Genomic DNA, 13746 nt, shown 5'->3' on the forward strand with positions numbered 1-13746 from the left:
TTATACTTTCACTAAATATCACCTTACTAATTATCAACTTCCCCAGACTCCCAAGTCTTTCATGAGAGGAAATCAGTTCCGAGAGAGAAATTGGCCAATTTTTATCCATTAACATTTAAAGCATTACCCAATTTTAATCATCTGCAGTTATTTTAGGAAACGGCAAAGAACTACTTGATTAAAAGAGGGTGGGCCAGCCTTTTATCTCCGGAGTAAGCTGTGTACCAAAATATCTGAGTGAAGCATGCTTTAAGTAGACTTAGTAAGGATTTGAGTTGGGAGAGAATTATCACTAGAATACTAAAATAAAATAAAAAATGATTACTTTATATTACAATATTGATACCCACGTGTCGGTGTGGTTCTAGTTCTCTCTTGTACATTAAATACAGACACGTATCACTTCATAGTGGTTATACAGATGTAGGCCTGTTACAGCCGCACCCCTTTAATGGACGACATCAGCAGGTTTTATGTTCTACTTAATGGACGACGACATCGGCAGGTTTTATGTTCTACTTAATGGACGACGACATCGGCAGGTTTTATGTTCTACTTAATGGACGACGACATCGGCAGGTTTTATGTTCTACTTAATGGACGACGACATCGGCAGGTTTTATGTTCTACTTAATGGACGACGACATCGGCAGGTTTTATGTTCTACTTAATGGACGACGACATCGGCAGGTTTTATGTTCTACTTAATGGACGACGACATCGGCAGGTTTTATGTTCTACTTAATGGACGACGACATCGGCAGGTTTTATGTTCTACTTAATGGACGACGACATCGGCAGGTTTTATGTTCTACTTAATGGACGACGACATCGGCAGGTTTTATGTTCTACTTTATTCCTTTTTGGTTTTGCCTTTGCTGCAATCATAAGATGAATCTCAGCATATTTTGATAAATTGGTGGACAAAAGTACTTTTACTCCAACCCCAGAAATGGGTGTCTCTCTTGTTGTGATTGTTTGTTTAGTCCTATATTTTGAATCCCAGCCCCCCGTCCCAGCAGGACGCCTTGTGTCTTTTCCTTTTTCATTGTAGATAAGAATTTGTTCTTAACTGCCTTGCCTAGTTAAATAAAGGTTCAATAAATTAAATCAGTGATGGAAATCTCTGGTCAAGGGAAGCTAGCACAGGGAGTTTTGAAAAGGTCACAAAGTAGAACAAGAATAGCTGCTAGAGAAATAAACCATTGGTGCGAAAACTATTTTATGTCTGTGGTTTCCATGGTGACAGATGCTTTACCCCAAAACCTCTTACAGGTCAGCTAGGGGGGGGTTCACAGCTTCCCTACTTCTTTGCTCTTCTTGCCAACATGCTCCTTGAATTTGATATTTTGCTTCAGCCCCCCCCCCCCCCCCCCCCCCCCCCCCAACCATACACACACTCTATACAAACGACAGGCCTGTATTTTTCTTCTCAACTCGTATGTTACACACAGCAGATTGCTTAAGTTTCTGGATTATAGTGGTTGCGGGTACAGTACCTATCCTTGGTGACGGCAGCAGTGTTTCGCTCGCCCCCTCTCCGACTCCCTCCATCTTGCCGCCTCTACACCTCTGCGGAATGACATCTGTTTCCCTCCCGTTCTAATCAAACCTCTCTATCCACATGCCAGTCTCTGTAGTGATGCTGTACTGTTTAACTCCCAATACCCTGTGGTTTTCAGCAACACCTGCTTGTCCATACCTTTTCCTTATGTTTGCTGTAACAGTAGGCAGTAGATATGGGACCGTTTAAGTATACAAAGCCCATTATGAAATACAGCCTGTTCTATGCAAATTTCTGAAATTCACAGGATATTGTTTTACAGTGGAATATGGTTGCCAGCAGGTCTCCCGCTAGCAGGGTGTTTAATTGGACTGAAATTACTATGACTATTTCCTGTGGCACTCTTAACACTTATTTCCAGACATTGTTGTAATGCATACAGTGCTTGTCCCTTTTTGTCTGTTTGTGTGGTCTATGCAGTGTGTGATATAAGCTGTCTAGTTGTGAGCCTGCACCTTAACATGGGGTACTGTCTGAATGGATGAAAGGGGTGCCTGCCCTGGTTGGCAGAGATGAGTTTTTTTGGAGCGCGGGATGAATTACAAAGATAAATTGGATCAGATTTCAGTGAATTTTGGCCGTCGCAATCTCAAGCCCCCGCAGCGATGTGGAGGGAGAAATGGTCTGATAAATGATTTCCTGGGGCCTCCGTGCCTGAGCTGTAGTAGGGCTGTCATTCTTACAGACAGCTCGGACGTTCATAACTATAATCACAGCCTGGGATATCACACGCTATCTTCCTTTTGTAGCTATTAGCTGTCAGTCTTGTCGCTTCCCCATTTTATAAGATTTAGTTGTGTTCTGTAAGATATTCAGATCTACAATTTTGGTTTGTGAGTGGTTAATTCGTTATGCATCTTTTTATCAAGATCATTTAAACTTTTTGAAACCAGAACTTATAATCTCCTCAAATAGAATTCAGAATATGAGAATGTGCCTTCTACAAATAACTTACTTTGTATAGGGCTGCCCATGGAGGAAATCTGACTGTACACACTATATTGGACTATAGTGGGTTTCCGAGTGGCGCAGCGGTCTAAGGCACTCCATCTCAGTGCAAGAGGCGTCACTACAGACCCTGGTTTGATCCCGGGATGGATCACAACAAGCCGTGATCGGGAGTCCCATAGGTCGGCGCATAATTGTCCCAGTGTCGTCCGTGTTCGGGGAGGGTTTGGCAGGGTAGGCTGTTATTGTAAAATAAGAATTTGTTCTGACTTTCCTAGTTAAATAAAGGTTCATTTAAAAAAAGTAATGGAATGTGAGCAATAAAGCTCTTAAGAAAAATGGAGTACTTGAATACCCCCCTTGTATAACTGTGCCTTATTAACTGTGACATTCTTGATGTCCTCAAGTAAGTTTGAAGTAGCCTATTGTAGGTTTAAAGTAGCCTAGTAAAGGTATGTATCTATTTGGATCTGTCTGTGTGTACAGGTGGGCTATGAGAACGCTGGCACGGTGGAGTTCCTGGTGGATAAACATGGAAGGCACTACTTCATCGAGGTCAACTCCCGCCTGCAGGTGGAGCACACCGTTACCGAGCAGATCACAGAGTGAGTCACAGCTGTTACCGGGCAGATCACGGAGTCAGTCTTACAGCCGTTACCTGGCAGATCACGGAGTGAGTCACGACCGTTACCTGGCAGATCACGGGGTGAGTCACGACCGTTGCCTGGCAGATCACGGAGTGAGTCACGACCGTTACCTGGCAGATCACGGAGTGGGTCACGACCGTTACCTGGCATTACCATGTCACCTCTGACAACCTATAAGACTGTGTTCCCTGTCAAATCAAATCAGACTTTATTTGCCACATGCGCCGAGTACGACAAGTGTAGACGTAACTGTGAAAGGCTTACTTACAAGCCCTTGACCTAAAGTGCTGTTCAAGAAGAAGAAAATATTTACCAAGTAGGCTAAAATAAAAAGTAACACAATAAGAATAACAATAGCGAGGCTATATACAGGGGTCACCGGTACTGAGTCAGTGTGCAGGGGTACAGGCTATTTGAGGTAATCTGTACAGACACCTAGGTATTTGTAGTTGTTCACATATTCTTAGTCAGAACCGTCCAGAGTAGTGATGCTGGACGGGCGGGCGGGTGTGGGCCGCGATCGGGTTGAAGAGCACACATTTAGTTTTCCTTGCATTTAAGAGCAGTTGGAGGCCACGGAAGGAGAGTTGTATGGCATTGAAGCTCTTCTGGAGGTTAGTTAACACAATGTCCAAAGAAGGGCCAGAAGTATACAGAATGGTGTCTTCTGCGTAAAGGTGAATCAGAGAATCGCCAGCAGCGAGAGCGACGTCATTGATGTATACAGAGAAAAAAGTCGGACCGAGAATTTAACCCTGTGGCACCCCCATAGAGACTGCCAGATTTCCCGACAACAGGCCCTCCGATTAGACACACTGAACTCTGTCTGAGAAGTAGTTGGTGAACCAGGCGAGGCAGTCATTTTGAGAAACCAAGGCTGTTGAGTCTGCCGATAAGAATGTGGTGATTGACAGAGTCCAGCCTTGGCCAGGTCGATGAATACGGCTGCACAGTATTGTCTTTTATCGATGGCGGTTATGATACTGTTTAGGACCTTGAGCGTGGCTGAGGTGCACCAATGACCAGCTCGGAAACCAGATTGCATAGGGGAGAAGGCATGGTGGGTTTCGAGATGGTCGGTGATCTGACAAAGGCAGGGTAGGATAGATATAGGTCTGTAACAGTTTGGGTCTAGAGTGTCTCCCCCTTTTGAAAAGGGGGATGACCACGGCAGCTTTCCAGTCTTTCGGGATCTCAGGCGATATGGAAGAGAGGTTGAACAGGCTAGTAAGAGGGGTTGCAACAATTGCAGCAGATAATTTTAGAAAGAGTCCAGATTTTGCAGCTCTTTCAGAACATCAGCTATCTGGATTTGGGTGAAGGAGAAATGGGGGAGGCTTGGGCAAGTTTCTGTGGGGGGTGCAGCGCTATTGACCGGGGTAGGGGTAGCCAAGTGGAAAGCATGACCAGCCGTAGAAAAATGCTTCTTGAAATTCTCAATTATCGTGGATTTATTGGTGGTGACAGTGTTTCCTAGCCTCAGTGCAGTGGGCAGCTGGGAGGAGGTGCTCTTATTCTCCATGGACTTTACAGTGTCCCAGAACTTTTTGGAGTTTGTGTTACAGGATGCAAATTTCTGTTTGAAAAAGCTAGCCTTTGCTTTCCTAACTGCCGGTGTATATTGGTTCCTAACTTCTCTGAAAAGTGGGGGGCTATTCGATGCTAATGCAGTACGCCACAGGATGTTTTTGTGCTGGTCAAGGGCAGTTAGGTCTGGAGTGAATTAAGGGCTATATCTGTTCCAGGTTCAAAAAAAAAATGAATGGGGCATGCTTACTCTAAGATGGTGAGGAAAGCACTTTTAAAGAATAACCAGGCATCCTCTACTGATGGAATGAGGTCAATATCCTTCCAGGATACCCGGGCCAGGTTGACTAGAAAGGCCTGCTCGCTGAAGTGTTATAGGGAGCGTTTGACTGCATACCCATTACAGACGCAGGCAATGAGGCAGTGATCTCTGTGATCCTGGTTGTAAACAGCAGAGGTGTATTTAGAGGGCAGGTTGGTCAGGATAATATCTATGAGGGTGCCCGTGTTTACGGATTTGGGGTTGTACCTGGTATGTTCATTGATAATTTGTGTGAGATTGAGGGCATCTAGTTTAGATGTTAGGATGGCCAGGGTGTTACGCATGTCCCAGATTAGGTCACCTAACAGTACAGGTTCTGAAGATAGATGGGGAGGCAATCAATTCACATATGGTGTCCAGGGCACAGCTGGTGGCTGAAGGTAGTCCATAACAAGCGGCAACAGTGAGAGACTTATTTCTGGAAAGGTGGATTGTAAAAAAAAAAAAGTAGAAGATCGAATTGTTTGGGCACAGACCTGGATATGACAGTAGTATGACAGAACTCTGCAGTCTATCTTTGCAGTAGATTGCAACTCTGCCCCCTTTGGAAGTTCTATCTTGCCGGAAAATGTTATAGTTAGGGATGGAAATTTCAGGATTTTTGGTGGCCTTCCTAAGCCAGGATTCAGACACGGCTGGGACATCCGGGTTTATGGTTACAGAAATCAACAAATGAGAGCGCCTGGGGAGTGGGAGTGGAGCTAGGCGCTGCAGGGCCTGGATTAACCTCTACATCACCAGAGGAACAGAGGAGGAGTAGGATAAAGGCTATAATAACTGGTTGTCTAGTACGTTTGTAGCAGAGAGTAAGAAGAGCACGTTTCTGGCCGCGGAAGAATCGATTCAAGGTGTAATGTACAGACAAGGGTATGGTAGGATGTGAATACAGTGGAGGTAAGCCTAGGCATTGAGTGACGATGAGAGGTTTTGTCTCTAGAGACACCCTTTAAACCAGGTGAGGTCACTACATTTTTATATTATAATATATATATATATATATATATATATATACAGTGCCTTGCGAAAGTATTCGGCCCCCTTGAACTTTGTGACCTTTTGCCACATTTCAGGCTTCAAACATAAAGATATAAAACTGTATTTTTTTTGTGAAGAATCAACAACAAGTGGGACACAATCATGAAGTGGAATGACATTTATTGGATATTTCAAACTTTTTTAACAAATCAAAAACTGAAAAATTGGGCGTGCAAAATTATTCAGCCCCCTTAAGTTAATACTTTGTAGCGCCACCTTTTGCTGCGATTACAGCTGTAAGTCGCTTGGGGTATGTCTCTATCAGTTTTGCACATCGAGAGACTGACATTTTTTCCCATTCCTCCTTGCAAAACAGCTTGAGCTCAGTGAGGTTGGATGGAGAGCATTTGTGAACAGCAGTTTTCAGTTCTTTCCACAGATTCTCGATTGGATTCAGGTCTGGACTTTGACTTGGCCATTCTAACACCTGGATATGTTTATTTTTGAACCATTCCATTGTAGATTTTGCTTTATGTTTTGGATCATTGATTATCGCTTGCACAGTGCTCCTTGGGATGTTTAAAGCTTGGGAAATCTTTTTGTATCCAAATCCGGCTTTAAACTTCTTCACAACAGTATCTCGGACCTGCCTGGTGTGTTCCTTGTTCTTCATGATGCTCTCTGCGCTTTTAACGGACCTCTGAGACTATCACAGTGCAGGTGCATTTATACGGAGACTTGATTACACACAGGTGGATTGTATTTATCATCATTAGTCATTTAGGTCAACATTGGATCATTCAGAGATCCTCACTGAACTTCTGGAGAGAGTTTGCTGCACTGAAAGTAAAGGGGCTGAATAATTTTGCACGCCCAATTTTTCAGTTTTTGATTTGTTAAAAAAGTTTGAAATATCCAATAAATGTCGTTCCACTTCATGATTGTGTCCCACTTGTTGTTGATTCTTCACAAAAAAATACAGTTTTATATCTTTATGTTTGAAGCCTGAAATGTGGCAAAAGGTCGCAAAGTTCAAGGGGGCCGAATACTTTCGCAAGGCACTGTGTGTGTGTATATATATGTATATATATCTCAAATCAAATTTTATTTGTCATATATGGTAGCTGATATGGGCTAGTTGATCTGGACATTTCTGAGTTAAAAATAGCTCTAGGGTATGAAATGACTAACAAGAGGAACTGATGATGCACTACCCAATTTTGACATTGCACCTTGTGCATTGTACGATTACAACTTTCAAGAGTAAGTTTAAAGCCGGACTGCCAAAATAATGGAAACTCTTGAGGAAATGAGTGTTCCGGCGGCGCTGATGGCGTGGGGTGCATTTCCCTGGCATGGTTCAGGTCCACTGAACCCCTTAGAGGGCAAGGTAAACGGCAGTAAATACACAGCCCTTCTGATACACAGCCCATCACCTTCAACCTATGGTGACGCATTTCTATCCTGTTGGGAGTGGATGACAGTGCCCCAATCCACAGGGCACAAGTGGTCGCTGAATGGTTTGAGGAGCATGAAAACAACGTAAACCATGTGCCATGGCCGTCTCAGTCACCAGATCTCAACCCAATTGAACACTTCTGGAGATTCTGGGGCGGTGCAAGAGACGGCGTTTTTGTAGTTATTTCCGTTTTCTAGAAGCTCCGTCTGCTTGATCGTCATGGTTGACGTGGCTTTCTTCTGCTTGGGAGCTTGATTGAAGAGTTGACGAACAAAGCTTTAGCCTTGAGGATGAACAGGAACAGGAACAGGGGAGAACACTACGTCGTCAATATTATTATTCCTTATTCGATGTTGTCAGTGAGTACAAGTATCTGGGACTGATTGTCTGTTAGGTACATACATAGCTAACCACACAAATCGTGTCCTCGGTGCAATCATTGCAAAGAGTAACGCTACCCTTTTTTAGATGTTATGCTAAACTGTTTGATTCGTTGGTGCTACCTGGTATTATTTATGCTTCAGCAGTATGGGGGCACAAATTATACCTGGGTTAATGCAGTTTTTAACCATACCTGCAGATTTTACCTCGGTGTGGGTAAATGCATGCCCTATTGAAGACGATATTGTCTGGAAAACTCTATGAATCACCAGAGGCTATGCTTCTTTTTTTAAATGGAAGTGATTTTTGCAGCATGCCAAATGAATGTCAATGTAAACATGTTTTTAATGGACTTGTGGTGTTACAACTGCAAAGGAAAATGTTATATCGTGTCTAAGCTTTTTTTCAACATTGGCATGACTCAGCTCACTGATACAGGCAGTGTGTGTACTGGAAATGGCCGTGGTGCTTTTGAGTCAGCACTTTTGGAGAGCAAAACTAAAGTGGTACCAAACGGATAAACAAACCTGAAAGTAACAAGCTGCACACCCTACAGGCTTTTTGTAAATGCACTTTTGGGACAGAACCCTAGCTGTACTGTTTTATCCAAGCAATATTGAAGGTGTTTTGTAAAATGTTGATGTGGACTGGCCAGTCTTGCTATTGAGACTGGTCGATACACAAACACTCCCCTAGATAAACGTTTATGTACCCGCATGCCTTGCTTTACTGTGGGTTATACAATAAAATTAGGGATAAACATTTTTTTGTCAGAATTCCAGCCCTGATGAAAAATAATACATTGTGGAAAATGTTTTAAAGTAACAATAATGTAAATGCTTGCGCCAAATCCTGCCACAGAGACTTTTTCTTTTAGAAGTGCCCGATTGTCCTTTTATCCACTCAACTTAATTTATTTTAGTTTATGCGTGCGTACATGTGTATAGATGTAATGCATTATAGATGACTCCTTGTACTATGATTGTTTTGTGTCCATTTGAGTGGTTTTAAGACAAATAGTTGACACTTAAATACGTGTTTCTAATTGACCAGTGAAGGACTATAGGATTCCTATGCTGTGCCAACGCAAAAGGAACCCTCTAGAAGTCCTGGAATTATGACGTAAATGGACTGATGTAGCAGATCGTTTAGGACGTGATGTTCTTACCAAGTTTTCCTTCCCATATGAATCAGTCTATACTGTCTGAGTTCTACTTTCAGAGCCAGAATCCTAGTCCACGAATCATGTCGCGCAGTGCTATGTCGTTTGGAGTTCCTACATGAGACTAGAGATGATTAAAGTGCCTAATCTCACCCATCTCATGCATTCAGAGTTCAAACACTGACAATAGCCATGGGTTGTGCACTTATCAGATGCAGCCAAAGTAATCATTCAGGAGGGATGAATGCAATGCTGCGTCTTTTTTTTAAGTCTTATTTTGTGTGTGTGCACGTACACATTGACTCACGCACAGATTGATATGTATGACTTTTCTTCTGTGCACCTGGCAGAGACTTCTGTAGTCATGTGGAAGGAATGTAGGTTCATTCGTTCTAAATGTCCATCTTGTCGTATTAAATTGAATCTGTCAGACTGCAATTGGCATTCTGCTGGCGCACTGCTCTGAGTGATTGGCTCTGGATAGGCACATGACTGTAATGCGATTGAGTCTTACTCGCCAAAGGGGCATTCATGCCCTAGCCACTGGCTATGTTCTCCTCCGACTACGTGTTGAATTCTCTGATCTGTATATAGTTCTCCGGTTGGTAGGCTATTACGCCTCTGTTTTTGGCTGTCTGCCTCTGCCTGTATCATGACTTGTCATTGGTCCCAGTGATTAAGACCAATTAAGGACCCCTTCTGCCTACTGCGTGGTATTGGGAATCACTGGAAATGGCCCATGTCATCGTAATGGGTTCACTCCTTGGACTCTGCAACCTCCCGTCTCACAACATCCCTTTTTCCTCCTTTCACATGAAGACTAATGCATTTCAGTCAGTGTAGATCAAATCATTTTTGGTGCATTCACAATATCTTCTTACATTACTGTGATATAATGCCTCCTCTTGAAACGGGCTTTAGGAACAGTATCCTGCGGTATGGAGCCCACATACTTTGGGTGGAGGTCATTGTTGTGTTGTGCTTTCCCTTCTATAAATTCAGTTAAGACAGGCTTATGGCAGACCTCAATTCTCTCAGCATTTGCGCCACTCCAATTCTTCTTCCCACTCCTCTCCCTTAATTCAATTGTGTGTGTGTGTGTGTGTGTGTGTGTGTTTACAGCTCAGTGTAGGCTCTGTCACTGACCCTGTAATGGGTTTCTAATCACTGAGTTGTGGCTAGATTGCAGCTGCATATTTGTTTGTCTATTCTGCAAGAAATTAAGAATGTGAGACGGGTAGACGAGGGTAGAGAAGACTACTAAACTGGCACACAAGGATGAGGAAAGCTTGTCAATGGATTGGTGTGTTTGGGGGCTGTTTCAAAGACCTGGATCTTATTCAAATAAAAATGGGTTAAAGTGGAGAGGCTTTCAGTGGAAGGATTTTGGTTTGTTAGGAGGGAGAGGTGCAGAATTTTCCAGCACATCCACACCAGCGCTACATACACTGCCTGGCATCAGCAATTAAAGTGGAATAAGAAATCACACTGAATATATTAATCCCCCCTCATGTCTCCCTCCTCCTTCACTCCCTCTGCTTCCAGCTCATATCACATCTTTGGTTTTGTGCAATGCAGTCTCCTCTCCCTCTCCTCTGTCTCCCTCTCCCCTGTCTCCCTCTCCCCTGTCTCCCTCTTCTCTGTCCTCCTCCTCTGGTATTTTCCACCCCTTTTCTTTCATCCTGCCACCCCAAGAGAGTTTGGGACTGAAATCTAGAGTTTCAGTCTAGTGTTCTCTGGGTATAGGAGTTACATAAGAGATCAATAAAAAAAAAGCATGGATTGTCATGGATTGTGTGTGTGTGTGTATAATTATTACTATAAATTATGAAATCTAGGTGCCAGTCCTTTATTGGAAAACATTTTATCTTCAGAGAAGACCTGACTTAGCAATTATTTTTTTAATAACTTTACCAGAATAACAAGAACATAATTATTTTATACCATCAACATTTTAATGTCAATAATCAAATTATGTACAAAACATAATGATGATGAAATAGAATGAAAGATGAGATTTAAAGACCTTGACATTATGAACATTAAATGTCATACTCAATCTGCTCAAAGTGGCCGTGTGTCCTTTGGTCCGAAGTTGTTGTGCTTGTGGCGTTCTCCTTTCCTCTCCTCGGATTGTGTTCCTGGTTGCTTTGTCTTTTGACCCTTGAGTTGCAGAGGCTGTGCTCTGAAGTGACTTCTCCTTGAATGTTAGCTCTTTAAGTCTTCACCTAAACAGCTTGTACTTAGGTTCTTCAGCCCCAATTAGAAATGCAAGTAGGAGCCTGCTCTTTCCCTAACTTATCAGTTACTAGTTCTTGTCATGAAAAGCCAAGGCCCTTGCTAGGTGTGCTAAGATGGAGGTTCTTTACCTCCTTTTGAGAAGTAGCTGAGCTGCTGGGCCCAGGGCAGAGACAGATCCAGGAGAATAATTATTGAGAGGGAGAGAAACTGCGCTTCGCTTACTAAACTCGTGCAAAATGTATGACTACATTAGAGATGCATATTTCCCACAGATAACACAAAGAATTTGAAAACAAATCAAACATTGATAAATTCCCATATCTGTTAGGCAAAAGACTGCAGTGTGCTGTTAGGTTCTGAGAAAAACAGAGTAAAAACTCAAACGGATGACTAGGAAAAAGCTCAAACAGAGTTTATTCACCCACTGGGTGATACAGCTGGAAAGACAACATACAAGTCCCACAAGCACATTTTCTTTATACCTTTGAACTAGGCGGAGTCATCTTCTTGCGCGTTTAAGATGCACTGTCCTCTGTTAGGCAGAAACACACTATGTTCCTCTTATTGTCATGGCCCTGCCTAAGTCCAGGACCCGCATGGAATTTGTGTGTGTGTGAGAGGACTGTAAATCAGATTGGTCTTCGGGGTGCCCCGCTCCCAGCAGTGTCTTCTCACTTCAACAGTTGACCTTATCTCCAGTTGAGTTCCACATCCCTCATGGTTGTGGTTCCTCAGCAACTGGTCTGCCACATCAAGAACTGACACTAGACTTGCCCTTTTGCCTCCCTCCTTAAGAACATTTCATATTCCACAATAACATATTTGAACAGAATATAACTTTCCAGGTCACTCAGTAACATACATACATACATACATACATACATACATACATACATACATACATACATACATACATACATACATACATACAGTGTGACAAAAAAGTATTTAGTCAGCCACCAATTGTGCAAGGTCTCCCACTTAAAAAGATGAGGCCTGTAATTTTCACCATAGGTACACTTCAACTATGACAGATAAAATAAGAGAGAAATCCATAAAATCACATTGTAGGATTTTTAATGAATTTATTTGCAAATTATGGTGGAAAATAAGTATTTGGTCAATAACAAAAGTTTATCTCAATACTTTGTTACATACCCTTTGTTGGCAATGACAGAGGTCAAACGTTTTCTGTAAGTCTTCACAAGGGTTTTACACACTTGCTGGTATTTTGGCCGATTCCTCCATGCAGATCTCCTCTAGAGCAGTGATGTTTTGGGGCTGTTGCTGGGCAACACGGACTTTCAACTCCCTCCAAAGATTTTCTATGGGGTTGAGATCTGGAGACTGGCTAGGCCACTCCAGGACCTTGAAATGCTTCTTACGAAGCCACTCCTTCATTGCCCGGGCGGTGTGTTTGGGATCATTGTCATGCTGAAAGACCCAGCCACGTTTCATCTTCAATGCCCTTGCTGATGGAAGGAGGTTTTCACTCAAAATCTCACGATACATGGCCCCATTCAGTCTTTCCTTTACACGGATCAGTCGTCCTGGTCCCTTTGCAGAAAAACAGCCCCAAAGCATGATGTTTCCACCCCCATGCTTCACAGTAGGTATGGTGTTCTTTGGATGCAACTCAGAATTCTTTGTCCTCCAAACACGACGAGTTGAGTTTTTACCAAAAAGTTATATTTTGGTTTCATCTGACCATATGACATTGTCCCAATCTTCTTCTGGATCATCTAAATGCTCTCTAGCAAACTTCAGACGGGCCTGGACATGTACTGGCTTAAGCAGGGGGACACGTCTGGCATTGCAGGATTTGAGTCCCTGGCGGCGTAGTGTGTTACTGATGGTAGGCTTTGTTACTTTGGTCCCAGCTCTCTGCAGGTCATTCACTAGGTCCCCCCGTGTGGTTCTGGGAATTTTGCTCACCGTTCTTGTGATCATTTTGACCCCACGGGGTGAGATCTTGTGTGGAGCCCCAGATCGAGGATAGATTATCAGTGGTCTTGTATGTCTTCCATTTCCTAATAATTGCTCCCACAGTTGATTTCTTCAAACCAAGCTGCTTACCTATTGCAGATTCAGTCTTCCCAGCCTGGTGCAGGTCTATACTTTTGTTTCTGGTGTCCTTTGACAGCTCTTTGGTCTTGGCCATAGTGGAGTTTGGAGTGTGACTGTTTGAGGTTGTGGACAGGTGTCTTTTATACTGATAACAAGTTCAAACAGGTGCCATTAATACAGGTAACGAGTGGAGGACCTGTAACTTCTTAAAGAAAAGTTACAGGTCTGTGAGAGACAAATCTTGCTTGTTTGTAGGTGACCAAATACTTATTTTCCACCATAATTTGCAAATAAATTCACTAAAAATCCTACAATGTGATTATGTATCACAATTCCAGTGGGTCAGAAGTTTACATACACTAAGTTGACTGTGCCTTTAAACAGCGTGGGAAATTCCAGAAAATGTTATGGCTTTAGTAGCTTCTGGCTAATTGACATCATTTGAGTCAATTG

The 13746-nt window shown here is 42.9% G+C and overlaps 1 protein-coding gene across 3 annotated transcripts in view; it reads left to right on the forward strand.

Moving 5' to 3' along the window:
* The window catches only part of LOC110533971 (pyruvate carboxylase, mitochondrial), a 96580-nt gene that overhangs the window by 22042 nt on the left and 60792 nt on the right, over positions 1 to 13746 (forward strand). For all 3 annotated transcript variants that reach the window (XM_036990381.2, XM_036990382.2, XM_036990383.2), the window contains one exon: positions 2999 to 3117. In XM_036990381.2, the coding sequence (XP_036846276.1) occupies positions 2999 to 3117 (119 nt within the window). The remainder of the gene's footprint in view (positions 1 to 2998; positions 3118 to 13746) is intronic.

The sequence above is a fragment of the Oncorhynchus mykiss genome, chromosome 10 (assembly GCF_057628025.1).
Source record: "Oncorhynchus mykiss isolate SJ-2025 chromosome 10, ASM5762802v1, whole genome shotgun sequence".
Lineage (NCBI taxonomy): Eukaryota > Metazoa > Chordata > Actinopteri > Salmoniformes > Salmonidae > Oncorhynchus > Oncorhynchus mykiss.